A 19,230-nucleotide genomic window follows, 5' to 3' on the forward strand; every position below is an offset into this window, starting at 1 on the left:
AGTGGTAACTGAAGGAGCAAGGCCACCCTTTCGTGCTCCAGGAAGCCGTTAGTGAGGAGGAACCCGCAGCCCGTCAACTGGTAAAATCAGGCACCTTGTGAAAGAGCTAAAAGCCACACATATCGTTGACAATGTCTTCTCTAATGCATCTTGCGGATAATTTCATTCTGATGTTTAAACTACATGACGCAGTCGCTGGATCCTTGAGATCGTACCGTTCAATCACCTGACATAAACCCTAAGTTCTTAAAATAGACTGCACATGTGAAAAGCATGTCTGAACTTAGAGAAGACCACACAACCAGAAACCGGCAAAACCCGTAGACACTGCACAAAACGGCAAAACAGGGAGGCACGATCACTTTCCCACTTCCCAGTCCCGGGGAAGATGCAGGGTCACATGTCACGGGCGCATCCCATTAAGTAGTAAATAACAAGGCACTTGAAACTGCTCACCAGGTCATGTAAAATATTTTAGTAATTTGAAAGCTTGTCACTGGGACGTATTTCTCTTCCCAGGGAGTTTTGGGAAAAGTATGATCTAGACCCGAATTATTGGAACAATGGAGCTAATTCCATCTGTGGAAGAGTGTGCAAGATGTATACAAGTCGTGTCGGGGTTTGGAAGAAACGCAGGAGCAGAAAGCAACGTCCAATGTTTCCTGAACATGGCGGCTGCTGAGTCACATGCCGTGGGAGGATTTGACACGCTTCTCGATGACGAAAAATTTCATTAGTTATACAATAAAGGTAGGTCAGAAGGGACTGATTTCAGCAGGTCCTCTGAAGGCTTGTTCTCTTAATATCTATGCCAGAATCCGCCAATTAAAAATACACAAACGCAGTCAGGAGCTCGAGAAAAGCCCGCACTCACTGACAATAACCTTCCCAAAGACAGACACGGTGAACGGAGATGCCGGTGGTCTGGCAGCCCAGGGCGATTAGCTCTGAGCAAATGACACGCGGATCAGGCTGTGGGGGGAGTTTGGAAAAACCGCACAGGAGTGAGCCTTCCAAACAGAACATGTGGTTTGTGTAAATGGCTCAGAGATGAATGACCAGGACGGGTGGAATATTCTAGAAGCCCAGTCCAGATGCATTCACTACAGAGGAAGCACTTCCTGCTAGAGCTCAGCGGGGGAAAAGCGTGGCCAGGACAGGGACCCCCAGCCGGGGAAGGAGTCTGCAGGAGGAAACCGGGGCAGCAATGCCCACAGCTTCTGGGTCTGTTCCAAAGCTGGTGCTCATTTGCGGAAATCATTCAGACGAGTAAGACCAAAATTAATGTTCTGGCGTTGCTTGAATGCCAGCTGATCAGCATTCAAGGCCAGTCCCATGGGAACATGAGTGAAATGGGGCCACGTGTAGGCAGATGTCCCAGCTACTCTGGACCCCATCCAGCGTCTCCTCCAACCCAACTCCAACATCATCAAATGGGGGCTCCATGTGCATATTTCTGGTGCCTCGGGAAGCTCGTTTTGTTTTTCAGATCGTGGATACATGGATGCAAAGACCAACAGAGACTGGCTTGGCTGATCCCCATGGTCTAAACATAAAAACAAAGACATGACACTCTACTCCCTTTCCTGGAGCCGTCGGCCCCGTGAAAGGCACATGGCTACAGGGAGCCTCTGGCTGTGCGGACCGGCAGCCCTGGTCCCCTTCGTCCCAGGGAGGAGCCATCCCTGAACCCAGACAGCCCCCTGTCTTGGGGAGGACAGTGCTCACCATCCCCTGCAGTGTTTCTAGAAAGTTCTGTGCTGTCTGCTTGTGATCAGTTGAAATTACAACATGCCTGGGCCCTGGTCAGCAAAATGATTTTTTAAGGGGCGCATAATAGGGAGAGACCCAAAGGCATCGACATGAAAGGAATGGGGACCACACAGGGCTAACTCTGCAGGTCTGGGTCTCCAACCTCACTGGTCCGTCCTCAGTCCCAGAGAAGAGTCCCATCCCGACTGGGGGTCAGGTGTCAGGCGCCCGGTGCCCAGCGCTCGCTCTCCCTCCCTCCCTCCCCCTCCTTCCCTCCCCCTCTCCCACCTTCTTTTGCCAGGGAGCCACCCCTAAGGGCTGAAGAGGCTGGGATGGGCACAGGCTGAGACAAGATGGCATTTTCCTTCATCACTGTAAACAGGTGTCACTGCGGGAGTCTTACTTCTAAGGCACTTTTTTTTTTTTTTTTGGTAGAAATAATATTGAGAGTGTATTTTTAAGACTGTACAACATAAGGCTAAAGAAGAATCAGGTGAAAGAAGGGCGCCTGGCTGACTCTCTGGGTGGAACATGTGACTTGATCTCAGGCCCCATGTTAGGTGCAGAGATCACTTATAAAAGAAAATCTTTAAAATGTTAAAAAAAAAAAAAAAGAATAATTGGGTGGCATGAAAATGGTGACAGATAATGGTTTTCACCAAAACACATAGATCAGTGATGTGGGGTCTATTTTCCTCAGATATATAAACGATGATTTTTCTTTGCCACTATAGTGATCACACTTTCCGTTGTGATGCTATTAAAAAACCACCAATTTTCACAAGTTGGCTTTGGAGTCTTAGCCAGCACCTTCCCCTTGTCTCCCTCGCCCTCACAGCCCCGATGGCAGGCTGGAGCCCGCCCACCCGGCCATCTGCCTCCCTTGTCCACACAACGAAGCTCTTCTTTGCACTGTTTCTGTGTCCAGAGACTCGTCTGAAACGCTTTCCTTTCAAAATGACTTCAAACGTGAGGCTCTTTTCTGCGTGAGCAGGGTGGGGGCTGGGCTCTGTCTGCAGCACCTGCCTCCTCCGTGCTCGGGTTCTAAGACACATTGTGTAAGGAGAACGTACCCACGGTGCTCACCCTCCGGGGGCACGCTGATCCCTGCCCCCGGCCGAGGCCATCCCGTGAGAGGCGGGACAAGGGGGCGGCTGGTGCGTGGCTGGGAGCACCCACTGGGCCACGATGAGGGCCGGGCTCTGGCAGGACACGGGCACCCCCTGAGCTCAGGAAGCGGCCCGTGACTCACTCTTCACGGGTGGCCTTTTATATCCCCCTCCTTCTCTGCCAGAGGCGGGTGCCGGACAACACGGCCACGCCTTCTGCCTGCTTCCTAGGGGCTTAGACACACGGACCCGGGCTTCACCCCTGACGTGCGGGTCAGAAGGGAAGGAGCCACGGAACCGGCCCAGCAGGAGGGGCTGCAGGGGTAGCAGTCAGAGGAGGGTCCCGCACCTGCGTGTGCTGCCCGCACCACAGCCACAGGGTGACAAGCACAGAGAGCTGTGTATTCGCTAGTGTGACCACAGTCACAAGCCCCCCCCTCCCCAATCCTCTGTCACCTTACGCTGTCATCGGGAGCTTCCGCAATCTCGCGCAGGTGGGAAATCTGAGGTCAGGGTGGAATTACTTTGCCCAAGTCACAAAGCAAGAGGCACCCAACTCCAGCCCCAGACCTGCCTGACCCACAAAACGGTGTCCTCTCCTCCCCCCACACCTGGCACCTTCCATCCACGCCTTCAGGGCTCCGGGTGCCAGGCCAGGGCTGAGCACGTGGGCACCAGGGAGGGCCAGTGCGGGCCCGACGCTGGCCATTGCCCGAGGTGCCTGGAGCCCTCCCGGGCACCTGCCTGCCGAGGCACAGGGCACCCGGAGCAGCCACTGAGGAGGAACCTGGGACCTCCTGTTGTCTGTCTACTGGTTACACCTCTTCATTGCTCACTCGGCAGGGCCAGAATGATCCCTTTTCTTTCTACGCCCCCCAATTACCCACTGAGGAGAGACGCAGGAGCAAAAGGCATCGTCACCTACCGGTTCCTCTTGGTTCTCATGTTTCGGTCTTCCCTGCCATCCTCAGACCTCGACCCATCGCTGTGGTCGGCTGGAAGAAAACCAAGTTAACAAGATTGCCGGTCAGCGCCCATCACCCTGGCAAAGCCCGGGCAGCCCCCACTTCCAAGCGGAGTCAGCTGGAGGGTCAGGAAACATATTTCCCACAAAGACTGATATCAAATCCTGGAACCAACCTTCCCTTGGTACTCGCTCCATGTTCCAGCAGAAGAGAGATCTGATTCTCTTTCGTGCGGAGAAGGCATCTCTAGCCGCCGCCCGTGTGCAGAGGCTGCTAGACCGTCCAGAGAAGCCAGAGGCTGGGGACTGGGAAGCGGGCATCACCCCACCCCCACCCCCCCAGCCCCGGCACCTTGGGACTCAGGCCCTGGATAAGCCCTTCTGTGTCACGTGCCCCTGCAGGTTCTCACAAGTGACCCGAGAGACCTGGTCCCCCCTCTGTCCACTGCAGTGAATCACCCCACTTTCTTTTTTAATATTTTATTTATTTTTGATAGAGAGAGACAGAGCACAAGTGGGGGAGGGGCAGAGAGAGAAGGAGACACAGAATCTGAAGCAGGCTCCAGGCTCCGAGCTGTCAGCGCAGAGCTCGACGTGGGGCTCGAACTCACAAACTGCGAGATCGTGACCTGAGCCGAAGTCAGAAGCTTAACCGACTGAGCCAGCCAGGTGCCCCTCTTTATTTTTGAGATAGAGAGAGACAGACAGAGCGTGAGCAGGGGAGGGGCAGAGAGAGAAGGAGACACAGAATCCGAAGCAGGCTCCAGGCTCCGAGCTGTCAGCCCAGAGCCCGACACGGGGCACGAACTCACAAACTGCGAGACCGTGACCTGAGCCGAAGTCAGACGCTTAACCGACTGAGCCACCCAGGCGCTCCGTGAATCACCCCACTTCTGCACACGGCATGCACTTCACTACTGGCCATGCAGCTTCTTCAAAAACCCAAATTGATTTTGAAGACAGACCCCCTATTTCCATCCTGAGGAGGCTGGCCTTGTAAATATTTGATGAGCTTTTGGAATGAAAAAGTAAAAAGGTGCTTCAGCATTTCCTATTTGTCTCCAAAAGGGAAAGAGGAAAAATGAGTATCAGGATGCTTCCAGAGCATTATTATTTCAGTCCTGACAGATGAATGATTTCCAAACGCTCCCTGGCTTCACAACTGATTTCTGCCCTGCTTCTCATTCTGTGTCCATCGTGCACAGGAGACCACTTTCTTGTGCCCGTGTCCCGTGTGGGCAGAGGTGCAGGGGGCTGGGCTCCGTGGAGCATCCCGGGTCTCCGCGTCCCCCAGCCCACCTGGCTGCCTGAACTCCGCCCTTCCTGGGGAGGCTCTGCCATGAGAACGGGGCCACCAACGATGTGCTGTTTGGAATCCCAGCGAAGCCTCCGCCCCCCACCTTTTCATAGGCTTCTTTTTATGTTCAGTGTGGGGCTGCCTGCAGGAGGAGAGAGTCAGGTTCTGGAAGCTCCCGGCTGCCCCAGCCCAGCCCTCATCCTGGTTGGGGTTCCTCCCACGCACAGCCACCCACGCCAAGCTGCGTGCACTACACTACGCCATCACGGGACCAGTGGGCGCTTGCCAAGAACCTTCTGGAAGCACCTTCTGGAAGAGGCTCGCCCAGGAAGGAGACGTTACAGACACGGACATTGTCCAAATGAAGATGGGGAGCGGGGCTCCTTGTGGGACAGTGGGGAGGGGTGTTCCGGGACCTCAGCCCCGGCAGCCTCAGCGGCACCTCGGGAGCCCTCGCGCAGGGAGCCTCCTGCGCTGGTGACGCTTGGGGCTAGACGTGCTGCAGGTTGCTTAGCAGGGGGGACGGGTCCCAGGTGCGACAGCCAGAAATGTCTCTAGAAACTGCCGAACACCCCCTAGGGAACAGAAGCCCCCTCCTGGTTGAGAACCAGGTCTAGAGACGAGAGCATTTGTGACATCAGCTGATATGGGGAGGAGTCACCGTCTTCACGCTCCACACTCTCTTCCCACATGGCCCGTCCAGGGCGCCAACAGTCAGCCCTTCTAGGCCGCTGCTCCAACAGGCACACGCACCTCCCTGCCCCTACCCTGTCCTCCCCACCCGGCCTCTCTGCTTCAGTGGCCCACGGGCACCCCAGCCCTGCACACTCAACCTGTCCACCGCTGTACCCACTCTCACCTGTCCCTGCCTCCATGCCTGCCAGACCCCTGCACCTGAGATGCCAGGACTGGATCCCGGCCCCTCTGCCCCGGGGGGACAGGGGTCCCCCAGGGGCTCCGCCTCAGTGACCCCAGAGCAGCCGCGAGCCTGCCCGGCTGCATCTCAGGGTGTCTGAAGGTGCACCTCCTTCCCAGAGCGCCTGGGGGGAGGGGACGCTGCAGCCAGGTTTCGCAGAAAGAGAGGGACCGTGTTTTGCCATCTGCTGGCCTTTTAGGCAGAGAGGACGGGGGTGACGGGGAGCAGGCAAGGTGTGGCCAGAATAAGAAACCAAGGGGAGCAGAGGCAGACCACGCCCCTTGCTCCACTCCAGTACATACCTGAGAGAGGGCAAAGGGTAGACGTGAAAAATCAGAAGTTTTTTCAGGAAGAATGAGGTCATACAGTTATAAAGCTATTGATTATTTTTGAAAGATCTTTTGTTGGTTTGTTGCGGATAGTCTCGTCGTGAGGAAAGTAATCAAGACACAGAATCCAGAAGCCGTAAAGGAACATATTCGTAACTGCGACTGCCTTTAACGGTACACGACCAGAAGGAAGATCACGCATTCGGCAGAGCGGGGGGCGCTGGGGTCGGCAGCTCCTCCGGATGCCCACTGAGCTCTGGATTCGGACGAGACCGCGGAGCCGCCCGGATGAGCCGCCAGCCTTCAACAACCACAGAGATAATAATGGAGCAGAGACTCCAGAGGCCACACGCAAGGACCACACGTTTAAGAAAATTGTTTGGAAAACTCACAAACGGATGCCTCCAGTTCTCCACAAGCAGGAACCAGAAACCCGAGGATAGGAGAATCCGTTTCCCAGGATTTCCGGGTAATAAACCCAGAAAGTCCAGTCCTCAACAAAAAATTACAACCCATACAAAGAAATAGGAAAGCGTGGCCCATTCACGAGAAACAAGAATTGGACAGAAATCATTCCCGAGGAAAATCACCTCCGGACGGATGAGAGAGATAAATGTGGGAGCTAAAACCATAAAACTCTTAGGGGAAAACACAGGGAGACATCCTGACAGCAGATTTGGTAATGGTTTCTTACCCATGACACCAAACCACAGGCGATGAAAGGAAGAAAACCCGAGAAATGGGACTTCATAAAATTAAAAACTTTTGTACATCAAAGGACACTGTGACCACACAATGGGAGCAAATGTTTGCAAATCACATATCTGCCAAGGGATTAGCACCCGGACCATGGGTAAACTCCTCCCGCTCCACAACAACACCACAAACTAAGACAAAAACAACCCAATTATAAAAAGGACAAATGACATGAAGGCACGCTTCTCTAAAGAAACCATACACGTGGCCAAGAAGCACGTGACAAGATGCTACACACTCTTAACCATCAGGGAAACGCCAGGCCAAACCAGAATGATGCGCCACTTTACATGCACTAGGGTGGTGATCACAATAGCAGTGACAATAATACTAACGATAAAAACGAGATCAGCGGGTTCTGACAGGGATAGAGAAGGATGGGAAGACCCCCGTGTTGGGAACGCAAAACAGCGTCACTGCTGTGACAGAAGAAGTCTTGGCCGCTCCTCAAGAGGCCAAATGTAGCACTGCCCCTTGAGCCAGAAATTCAACTCCTCGGTATAGACACAGAAGAACTGAAAACAGGGACTCAAACAGATATCTGTGTGCCGATGTGTATACTAACACAATTCTTGGTAGCCAAACGGCAACAGCCAAGTGCCCATCAACCGACGGATGGACAGGAAATGGGTCCATCCACACGATGGAATATTAGCCGGCTGGAAACAGGAATGAACGTCCGACAGAGGCTACAGCCTCTGTGGATAAGCCGAGAAGACACTAAGCTCGGTGAAGCCAGTCAGACACTAAGGGGGCAGGACCGCCTGGTGCCACTCGCACGAGGCCTATGAGCCGGCGAGTCCATAGCCGTGGGGGGCGGGGAAGGGAGGCTCCCGGGGCTGCGGGAAGAAAGTCACGGGGACTTGCTGATAATGGTTACGGAGTTTCTGTCTGGGGTGAAGACAGAGCTTTGGAGGATGTAGTGATGGTTGTACGACAATATTAAGGAAGTTAATGCCACCAGATCGTACACTTAAAAATGGTTACAAAGACAGACGCCAAGTTACGTATATTTTAGTACAATCAGAAGAAATTCGGGACCGATTTTTTATGGAAAAAAAATCAAAAGATGAGGAAAAAAAATACTGTAATCGTGCTGTAGCCCAAATGCTGATATCTACAACACTCCATATATTTCAATAAAAGAGACAAAGACTTAAGCATGTCACGGAATACAAAACAAAACAAATGGCCAATAAACCTGTGAAAAGGTTCAATTTCACTCAAAACTTAAAAAACGCCAGTCGAAACAAAGAATGGTTTTAAAATTCAAATGTGGATGATCTCTGGTGCTTGCAGAAGTGTGCAGAATCTATTAGTGGGTCTGGGAGCTGGGCTATTGTGGAGGAAAATTTAAAAGGCATGTACCTTTTGACCCAGCAGTTCGAATAATATGAATCTGTACAATACAAATGCTTGTAAAGATGCTCCTAAGATAAATACATGTGCACAAAGACATTCTTATCAGCACGTCCATCTGAGGGAGAGGGAGCGGGAGAGAGGAGGGAACCTTGCACAGAGGACCTGAGCACTCTGCGGGAGAAGCCTGGGCCCCGGGAGCCAGGGTCAGGGCTGGCCAGATGTCCGAGTCCCGCCTACGGGACTGCCCCACGGGCACGCCCAGAACACAAGGCTCAGCAGGCCTGTCCTTCCGCTCGATGGGGGCCAAGCTTTGACGGGACAGCTGCACCCCTGACCTGAGTTCTCTGCCAATCGCCCTGGGACAGCTCTGTCTGCATTTCCTAAAATCCATGAAATTTGCAACGGATGAGTCATTCACTTAAAATCGTTGTCCCAGGGGCGCCTGGGTGGCTCAGTCGGTTAAGCATCCGACTTCAGCTCAGGTCATGATCACGTGGTTTCTGAGTTCGAGCCCTGCGTCGGGCTCTGCGCTGACAGCTCAGTGCTTCCGATTCTGTGTCTCCTTCTCTCTGCCCCTTCCTCGCTCGTACTCTGTCTCTCTCTCTCTCTCAAAAATAAATAAAACATTAAAAATAATAATAATAAAAAACACATAAAAGCTGCTGCCCTGTGCTCTTCAGGACTGCTGTTTGTGAGCCAACGGGAAGAACGGGCACCCCCGTTCCCTCCGAGACACAGAGGAGAAGCAGCCCCCAAGACCGTGGCTGCCCGGGGCGAACGGAGGGGCAAGGCGGGTGCACTTTCCTGCTTGGCCGCGAGCCCCGAAACCTGTCCCCCAGGCTGGGTCAGGGCAGCTGGCAGAGGTGGGTGGGGGTGTCAGCGCCGGGGGACACGAGGGAATGCCGGGGCAGATCCAGGGCCCTGCACCGTGCCTCCATCACCTCCACCAGCCGGGGGGCTCCTGACACCGAAACTGGTCTCTGCGTTTCTTGTTTGTCTGCAGGTGGTGTTCGGTTTACGGCCTGGCCGCTGGTCTGGGACTCACTTTGCTCCTCCCCCACTGCCCCTGGGCCCCCTGCTCGCTGCCGGGGCCGGGTGTCAGCCCCATCCCCAAGTACACAAATGACTGGTCTGGAAAGGAACTTATGTCTTCCTCCTTCCCCTTCCTTCCCTTCCTCCTCCGTTCCTGGGTCCGCAGTCAGGGGGTGACAGCTTGAAGCATTAGGTTCTGGGGAAAACCACTTTGAAAAATGCTCTTCCCGCGTCTCGGGGTTAACAGCTGCACAGACGGGACCCAGCCCCTGCATCAGCGCTAACTCAGCAGTGTTGCTGACCCCGGTTGAGCCTCTGCCCGGCCGTCCTGGCCACCCAGCTGCAGGAAACAGGGAGGTGACTGTGACGGAGCCTCATGAAGACCCCTGCTGTGATGCCTGTCCCAGCCGCCTGGCACATTCTACTAGGAGTTCAGGCCCCCTGACCCTGCTTTCTGGAGGCATGACCTGTCCCCACTCATCTGCCCCATCTAGGGTCTGGGTCATTCATCCCGCAAAGAGGAGCCACGGGAGGGGCCCCCACGTGTTGTCAGGTGTGGGACACATGTCACATGTGAAGGGCAGCGTCCCTCCCAAATAGCCGGGAAGGCTGAACTCTGCTTGGGGCGGGGGCTCTGCAACCTGATCCCCGGGGACAGGTGATGCCCACACTGGAGTGTGGAGGACGAGTCGCTGAGCCCGGCCACCCGGTCCCCCTGTGGCTCGGAGATCCTCGTGCTGTCCCTGGGCAAACAAAGCCGGGGAAGTCACAGCTGTGTTGACTCACGGGGATGGTTCCACGTCCTACTTGGCGAAATGAACGTCATTAGCATTGTACATCTGTCTTGAATATAAATGACTAAAATGTTTACAAAGTAATTGAAGCCAAGTGACGTCCGTGCCCCCTCTGCTGCAGGTTGGGGACAAAGCGGCATTAGAGGACAAAGCCGCCTGCACCTGACTGTGGGTGTGTCGGGCACAGGGGGCGGTGCGTTCCCCTCACAGGCTCGCAGCTCACGAGAAGCCTGGTGGAGTCGGACCCACCACGGTGCAAATCCGGGCCCCCCACCCGACAGAAGCGTGACCTTGGGCCATCTCTTTTTTATCCCCTCTTCTGTCAAATGGGTATAAAGCCAGTGGGTTGCAGAATGATGACCCCAAAGATGGCCGTGCCCGGTCCCTGGAGCCTGTGACTGTATCAGGTTAGGCTGCAAAGGGAGATTTGCAAAGCAGCCTTCCTTGAGATGGGAGAGCATCCCGGGTCGTCCAGGTGAGTCCAGTCTCACCAGAAGGACCCTGCCGAGCGGAGGAGGAAGGCAGAAGAGTGTCCAGAAGGATCTGAGGCACTGTGCTGCTGCCTCTGTGGTAGAGCAAGGGGCCCGGAGCCCCGGAAACCAGGCGGCCAGAAACACGTCTGCCGACACCCTGGGACTTAAGTACCGTGACAAACTGGCGTTGTGGCAAGCTGCTAAGCGTGTGATGGCGTGTCCCAGCAGCGACGGGTAGTGCACACAGACGGCGCCCGCCCGGTGAGGCTGGGGTGGGCTGGGGCCACCGGGCGACGCACCCGTTTTCCGTGCGCGCGTCCCTGCCCTCCCCCACCCGTGCCACCCGCAGCCCAGGTGCGAGGCCCGGACGGCCGGGAGCCCTCCACCCGGCACGAGAAAGGGGGGCTCTGGTGCCGCAGGTGAATGCGGCCCAAGAGCCGAGCGTCTGATGGGGCCGTGGACACCGAAGCCCGTGGACGAGCGCGAGCGTCCTCTGAACCGAGGCCCCGGCCAAGGCCCCCGCGCGGCCGGCGGGGTCGCAGGTGCGGGCTGAGGCTGGCGCCTCTCCGTTCACTCCGGTTCCGCAGGTGTCTACTCTCAACGAGCCGTGGACTTCGAGAGCCGAACCCAATCAGGACACGCTGCCAGACGGTCAGGAGACGGTCCCGGGCTCTGTCTGACTCTCTGAGCGACGCTACCAGAATGAAGGGGGCTCTGCTGCTCGTCTGCTGACTGACGAGCGGCTCAGCACTTTCGGCAGTGCTGTGTCCTGGACCCCGAAGCCGTCTGGCACCATCAGTCCCTGCTTGTTTGCCTCACGTCCCCGGCAGGCACACACGCTTCTAGAACCATCGCAGCTAGATGTGGCAGCTCTTTCATAAAACTCGTGTATTTCATTTGCCTCTTGAAAGATAATTGGTATCCGCTGGAAGGCTTAACTGTTCCATTCCAGACCAGAAACAGGTATTCATATATTCAAATCCATAATGACTCACAGTCGAACAAAATGTGAAAAACAAAATCCTCCACCAAGAACAATCTCCCCTGGAGCCGATTCTTATAATAATTAGGGTCAGATCACTGATGAGTCATGATGGATGAACAGCCAGGGAAAAATGTCACTTGCTGAAGGCTGGAGGTCATCAACTCTGCCCACTAATCGCTAATTAATCCTCCAGAAACACCCTCTGTCCTAATTGTTTTGCCACAAACACAACAATTTGGGCGGGTGGGTCTTAGGAAATTAGAAATTATGCACGTAAATGTCAATCCTACCCTGCGACAGGAAGTTGCATTGAGGTCATTTGCATATCTTGAAGATTCAGGTTAAAAAAATACTGGTTTAAGAAAATCTCTTCCTCTCTTTACAAGAGGAAGCAAGGTGAAAACTTGTTTTGTAACTACACATAATCTTAGTAATCACATATCTATCTAGGTAGAGTAGTTTGGGTCATGGTAGCAGGTTAATGGATGACAAAATATCCTGATATAATAAATCTAAATTCATCAGATATTTCTGCTTGTGTTTGTCAGACTTAAGACTCAATTCTCTACCTTTTTTAAGTCTAAAATGAGATTCTTGTTAAGAGACTCAAGTGGAGCACTGATCTATGACCCACGTAACTCAGATCCCTGCCGTTAAATTAATTAAACAAGGAGGCCACCAGGCTGACGTGGCTCTGATTCCTTGGAGGTCTACTTAAGCAAACCGAAATCTAAGCCAGTAAATATCTCAGGTTGCAACACCAATCAAAACACTAAGGATGACCGGGGCGCCTGGGTGGCTCAGCCTGCGAAGTGCCCCACTTTGGCTCAGATCATGATCTCGCAGTTTGTGGGTTCGAGCCCTGAGTCGGGCTCTGTGCTGACAGCTCAGAGCCCGGAGCCTGCTTCGGACTCTGTGTCTCCCTCTCTCTACTCCTCCTCTGCTCATACTCTCTCTGTCAAAAATAAATAAACAGTGAAAAAAAGTGCTAAGGATGACCAATCACAAATAGGCACCTGTGTCTGAAGCTGCCGCCAATCAAACAGCTTCCCTTCTTCGCTTCCCCACCTTGTCTGTCCCCCCTCGCCGCCCCGCCCCCGCCGGCAACCATCAGCTGCCCTGAACTGCTTCTGCTTTGGTACTCCCCAACTGGAACCGGCTTCTGCTCAAACAAATTCTTCAAATGTTTAATATCCCTCAGCTAATCCTTAACCCTGTCCTCCACCTACAATCCCCACAAGCCTTGAAATGGCAGGTGACTCAGCGGGGAGCTCTGTGCATGCCTCTGTTTCTCCTAGACCTGGCTTCATTCGACCCAAAGGACAGAAGCCACAGGGCAACCATGCGTTGACTGTTAATGAGCTCCTTCCTCATGCCTACCAATACTTGGGGGGGGGGGGGGGAAGAGAAAAGGGAGGGAAGGGAGGGAGACAGGGAGGGAAGAAAGGAAGAAGGAAGGAAGGGAGGGAGGGAGGGAGAAAGGGAGAGAGGGAGGGAGGGAGGGAGGGAGAGAGGGAGAGAGGGAGGAAGGAAGGAAGGGGAGGAGGGAAGGGAGGGAGGGAGGGAGAAAAGGAGGGAGGGAGGGAGGGAGGGAAGGAAGGAAGGAAGGAAGGAAGGAAGGAAGGGAGGGAAGGAGGGAGGAAGGGAGGAAAGGAGAAATAGCACCCAATTACCTAGAAGTACGTAAGCTAAGGACACTGCCTGCATTATCCATCTTCTACCAATCAAATAAAATCACGGCTACCACAACTGCACCCCGTGTTTCTAATGGGACTGGGCAGTCCTGTGAGGCCCCAAGGTGTGCAGTGTTTTGTGGTCCGTGAGTCAGGGGATGGTTTTCTAGAGGATTTGTTTGCAGACCTTCTGTCAAGAAAATATTCCCTGTAAAAATGGACACCACTCAGTCAAAGGAGGAAACAAAATCACAAACCCAATTCGTAGTGTCCCTGAATGCAGCTAAGTTTTTACAGATTCAGTTCACGATGCACCTAAAGCACTTGTCTTTTCCCAATGTGGGCTGCCCCAGGCTCTCTGGAGAAGGGAGGGCTGTCTTATGTGAAACAGGCATGTCACACCGTCACCTCTCAATCCTGAGGACCACCACCAGCTCCTGAAGGGCAATACTTTCCAGGCTCTCAGCGCTGTTAAAAATGCTAAGAAAGCTTTTATAATACCGCTTTCTAAAGTTGTACTTAACGCCTCTGCCTCTACCTTTGACTAAGAACCGTGGGCAGGTGCTGGCTTGTGTTGGCCCCATGTGATGGAATGAAAACCATCGATAAGCTCAATAAAGCACCCCATAAAAATAAAGACCCCTTTTCCAGGGGTCAAGATCCAGTTTCCTGGCCTCTCGGCCAAGCGCGTGCATCTCAGGTCGGGACACTGCTGCTGATTTCAAGGTTCTCCAGCGTAGCCAATGCTATTTTAACCCACATGCTCAGGGAATGGGGCTTTCCCAACACCGCAGCTAATAAAAAAAATATATGGCATCTAATCAGAAAGTATCCTTGCTGAAAATGCTGAACGTTCTTCTCAGACTCTGGGGAAATGAGATTTACATGGGTTTCTTCAGACACCGTCACCTCCCTGCCAAGTACCCCGTCCCCTACAGCAGGAACGCAGGAACATCCCCCACATGCCCACCTCTCCCTGGAATTCAAGCACCCCTGAAACAAACGATGGATAGATTTTGTTCAAGGCTCTAAAACGAAGGTAGAAGGAAGTTTGCTCTGGTTTGTGAGCATCTGGTCTCTCAAGTGGGGCTCACGAAACAGTTGGAATAAAAATTCAATGTTGGCTGACAACGATGCCAGAAGCTTCCAGAGGCGGACAGAAGGCCTCTCTGAGTTCACAACTTTCCATAATGCGGCAAGGAAGCCCCAGCCAGCCCCCGGGAAGGACGTGCCCTCAGCAGAAAGTGCCATAAAAATTTAATTCCTAAATTCTAGAGTAGCCAAAACAATTCTTTAAAGATAAATTTCCTGCATAACCGGGAAAACCCCACTTCCCATCACGACCATCAGGAACACGCAGTTCAAACGCTAGGAAAGAGGACGCAAACGGCCCCACTGTTAGTCACCTGTCGGGGCCTCCAGCTTGCGCTTGTGGGGCGGGTCCTCGATGATCCTGTTGAGGTCCCCACGGTTCTTCAGGTCCATGGGCTTCTCCCACACGGACAGCTGCATCGTCGGGTTGAAGAAGAAAACCCGGTCATCTCCCGTCCACACCACACACCTGTTTGAATGGAAAACTCACCTCAGTTACCCTCGGAGACATTTAGTTAAGAAATCATTGGCCTGCACCCTCACCCAATAATAAACCCTGTACAAATAATGATGACTGCGTCTGGCTTTTTAGGGGTCCTTCACAGAGATTCTCGTACTTCCCCATTTGATTCACAGGTCGATACTATCCTAACCATCCTTTGACGGACACCGAAGTGGAGCAAAGCAAGCAGCCTGACAAGGTTCAGGCTCCTCCTGGCCAACAGTCTCGGCTTTGACATAGCTCGGACCCTGCGCTCTGCCCCAAGGACTGCATCCTTTGCAGGGGGCTTCCCGGTAAACATTCTTAGGTACCGTACACGTGGGCAGATTCATGGGCCGTCGTGGCCCAAGGGAGTCCGCATCAGAGACATTAAAAGGGCTGCTTTGATTAGCAACTTTGGCCCTCGTTTCCTGGCTTGTTTCTAAAAGATCAAAGGGTGAAGCTTTGTGTTTTCATATGCAGGAATCTAAAACCTCCAGAAGGAATAATATGCAATTTTAGGACCCCGTATCTGGGGAAGGTTATCAGGCAGGAGAAAAGATTAAAAAGAAAAAGAAGGGAAGAAAACAAAAGAATTTATTTCACCTGTTCCGAAGGAGCGTGCGTGGGTCCGTAAGGACTTGGATCTGGGGTCCCAAAGAACGCAGCCGCTCAAGGCCACCAGCCCAGCTTCCAGCTCTGTCCCGAGACTCGTCCCGGGACGGGGCAGGGAAGCAGCGGCGTGCTAGCTTGGGCTCCCAGAAGCTTCCTCTCGGACAAGGCCTCTCCCCTCCCTGGGCCTCAGTTGCCCACAGTGGTCTCTCAGCACCCTGCAGCCCAGGCATCTCTGGACTCCCGGTGCTGGGGGCTGAGCGGGGAGAGCCCACGTGAGCTGAATCCCTCTGGCTATTGATTGTCCCCTGAGGTGGGGGCCTCTGCCCAACGGGAACCCGCCTGCCAGGCACGGCCTTCGTCTCCGATAACCAGCTCCTCCCCTGCCCAGCCAGCGGCACGGAGCCGTCTGCCATCAGGATAGAGCCAGCCGTCGCCAGCCGCTCCGCTCTGCACAGAGGAAACCCCTCCGGCCCTGAATGTACAGCCCAGCTCACCCAGGAAGACGTTTCCCACGGGCCACACAGAGGGCTCGGGCGCTGAACCCATGTTCTGGGAACTCGGAACAAATCAGTCTCCTTCCCGAAGGTGATGCTGAGATGGTCTGTCGATTTACTACCCCAGCCAGGCCAGGTTCAAGGGTATGGTAGGCAGAATGATGGCTCCTAAAACGTCCACATCTTAATCCTTCAAGCCTGCCAGCGGGTGACCTAACATAGCAAGGGGGGGCTTTGCAGATATGATTCAGTTAATATCTTCGGATGAGGGAGGATCCTGGATTGTCCGGTAAGAAGAGCGAGGCAGGAGGGTCCGAATCAGAGGGGGAGACGTCATGGAACCAGAGGTCAGCCGCGGGAACCCAAGAGACACAAAGACCTCCTGCGGCTCTCAGGAGGAGGAAGGGGCTCCTGAAGGCAAGACGCTCCAGAAGCTGGAAAAGGCAAGGAACAGACTGCCCCCTGGAGCCTCCAGAAGGAATGTGGCCCCACCCACATCTGCACTCAGTCCCGTGACACCAGGGTGGGACTTCTGACCTCCAGAATGGTGAGGTGATACATTTGTGGAGTTGAAGCACCTGGGTTTGTGGAGACCGCTCAGCGGCTCGCCTGTGGCCCCTCTCCGTCCTGGGCACCAGCATCGGACCCGCCTCCAGCCAGCAGTGACCCAGGCCCCAGGCACCGGGCCCACAGGCACTGGCCACCACTGGCCCAGGCATCCCAGGAGGAAGAAGACAGCAGCCTACCCTCTGGCTGACATCTTCAGCTCGAGACCTGTCCTTAACCTTCAGGTGACCTTGAGAGCTTCCCTCACCCTGCCGGCCTCTGTTCCAATCATCCGTGTAGGAGGGGGTTGGAAAGGAAGTCTGCATTATTCCAACACCCCCCGCTACGGGGGACGTGAAAGTAAGACGTCGGGGGGTCCCTGCCTTTGTCAGAGGCGGGAGGGCTCCCGGGCCCACAGGGGGTGCTGCCCGCGCTGGAGCTGGAGGTCCAGGGGGGAGGGCTGGGCAACCAGGAACACAGTGTTTCCCATCCCTCCCCCGTCCCAGGCAGCCTGGGTGGGCCTTGCCTAACCCCTGCAGGCCGGGAGGGGGGCGATGGCTTTATAGCACGCAACTCGAGGCATAGAGCTTTTATGGAGCGTGAAGCCGAAGGTAATCACGCTGGCCATAAGTGATGCACAGTTCAGCCACCGCGTGAGCTCCCCAGACGGGCTTCTGGCCAGCAGGGACCATAAACCCTGTCAGGGCCGTGAGCCTCCTTCCTCCTTGGATGCAGCTCTGGGGACAGAAGGCTCCCCGCCCGTCAGGGGGGCCTCGCTCCTCACCACACGCAGCCCTGGTCTGGGCACCCCCACGCCCTGGGCCTGTGACCTCCGGGGACTGGAGGGGGGCTGGTTTTCCTGTCGTCACGGCAGCTTCACCTGGAAAAAGGCTGTGGGTCAAGCCACGTCGGAGGCCAGCTCCGTGCGGAAGGCGACGGCGGGACCCCCGGCCTCTTCCTGCGCGCTGCCCTGTGTGCCTTCGGGCTCGGGGCGCACACGGCCCCACACGTGGTTCGGGAGCCTCCTCGGCGTGGGCTGTGGCTGGAAAGGGAGCTGCAGGCGCAGCGTCGTGCATGCTGTTCGACAGCACGGGGCCTGAGTGGAATGTTCTAAAGCATCCCTGGCCCCTGCATTCGTCTGCTCACTTGAACATAAAAGAGGGGCCACGTGGACCCACAGCGTCTCCCCGAGCCCTGACCTCACCTGACAGAGAATAACCTCTGTCAGCTTGGCTGTGGCTGACACACCTAACGGGTCCCTCGGCGCCCGGCAGCCGGGCGTCCCGTCCCCACCGCCCCCACCAGCCCCGGGGACCCCGCCCCCACGCTGACTGACCTGTTCCCTCCCCTAGAGCCATGGAGGGAGACGGCACTCAGCTGGGAGTCCAGGGGCCTGGAGACCTGCCCTCCGGGGCGGCTGTGCCTCTGCGTCTGTACCACCCGAGCCTGTGGCTTCATGCCTCAGCGTCCTCATTTTTGAAAGAAGGTTGGCGGACTGGGATCTAGTCCCAGACGGTCGTGTAAGTCCCTCCAGGCTTCGATTCCAGTTTCTAGACTTCTCTCGCAATTTTCCAGGTTGGTGTCAGGGACCCCAGTCACGGTCAAGCTGGTGTCCCTCCCCTCAGACCAACGTTCCGGGCAGGTGCGCCCACGCCTGGCTCCCTGAGCCCGGCAGCCTTGGGTCACGGCGCGCACGTCCGAGGTAGCTCTGCTCAGCCAGTCGCAACCTCACCGGGGCAGTCTGCAGCCCCCCACTTCAGCTAGGGTCAAGGGGCGGGTGCGGTCCGTGGTCCAGGGCCCCCAGGCTCGGCCTCAGCTGCCCTGACGCTTTCCCTCTCCCCTCTGCCTGGAAATCACTCCTTGGCAACACAGACATCCAGATCCTGCCTGCCGCTCCTTCTGGGACATCTGATCCGGACAAAGCCCAAAGGGGAGGAAGGATTGTACTCCAGGAGATGTTCCAACAGGTGAAACAGCAGGTGGTGCCTGTGCTGGGGGACACGGTTGCCCCCCTCTGCCCTAGAAAACCTGCACCTTGGGTTTTCAGAACGAAGACCTGATCCCACCAAACACAGCACTGTCATCGTTACGGTGGCTCAAGGACTCAGGCGTGAGATGTTCATGGAGAAATGGTTAACTAGGGCCTGTGGATGTGACACGGTCCTGGGGCACATCAGTTTTGTCCCACAAGTAGCTGGGCCATTTCACATGAGAACTACTGAGGAGCAGGCAGCCTCGGAAAGGCAGGTGCCCAGTGGCTTGGAGCAGAGAGGGGGCGGCATTGGCTCCAGGCCAGCCCCCCAAGGTCCATCACGGGGACCAACCTCAGATCACCCCCAGGCTCTCTCACCTGGCTCTGGGGAGGCTGTCCCACTCACGGAGCGGATGGCCTCCTAGGTTGTTGACTGTAAGTCACTGGTTTCCCAAAGGCCCGGGCAGCGTGCTGGGTCCTAAGAATGTTCTGGTCAACAGCAGGGAGGAGACTTGAGAACAAGAAGCTGAAGACAGATGAGGGAAGGATACCCACCACTCCTGGCTTGGGCAAGCCCACAGCTGTCAT

General features: G+C 55.2%; 1 protein-coding gene across 1 annotated transcript in view; it reads right to left on the reverse strand.

Moving 5' to 3' along the window:
- The window catches only part of TCERG1L (transcription elongation regulator 1 like), a 195,070-nt gene that overhangs the window by 37,333 nt on the left and 138,507 nt on the right, over positions 1–19,230 (reverse strand). The window contains exons 7-8 of the mRNA XM_053910055.1: positions 14,849–15,003; positions 3,787–3,856 (exon numbers count right to left, since the gene is read on the reverse strand). Of these exons, the coding sequence (XP_053766030.1) occupies positions 3,787–3,856; positions 14,849–15,003 (225 nt within the window). The remainder of the gene's footprint in view (positions 1–3,786; positions 3,857–14,848; positions 15,004–19,230) is intronic.

Source organism: Panthera pardus, unplaced genomic scaffold, assembly GCF_024362965.1.
Source record: "Panthera pardus isolate Hobbes unplaced genomic scaffold, ASM2436296v1 HiC_scaffold_22, whole genome shotgun sequence".
Taxonomy (NCBI): domain Eukaryota; kingdom Metazoa; phylum Chordata; class Mammalia; order Carnivora; family Felidae; genus Panthera; species Panthera pardus.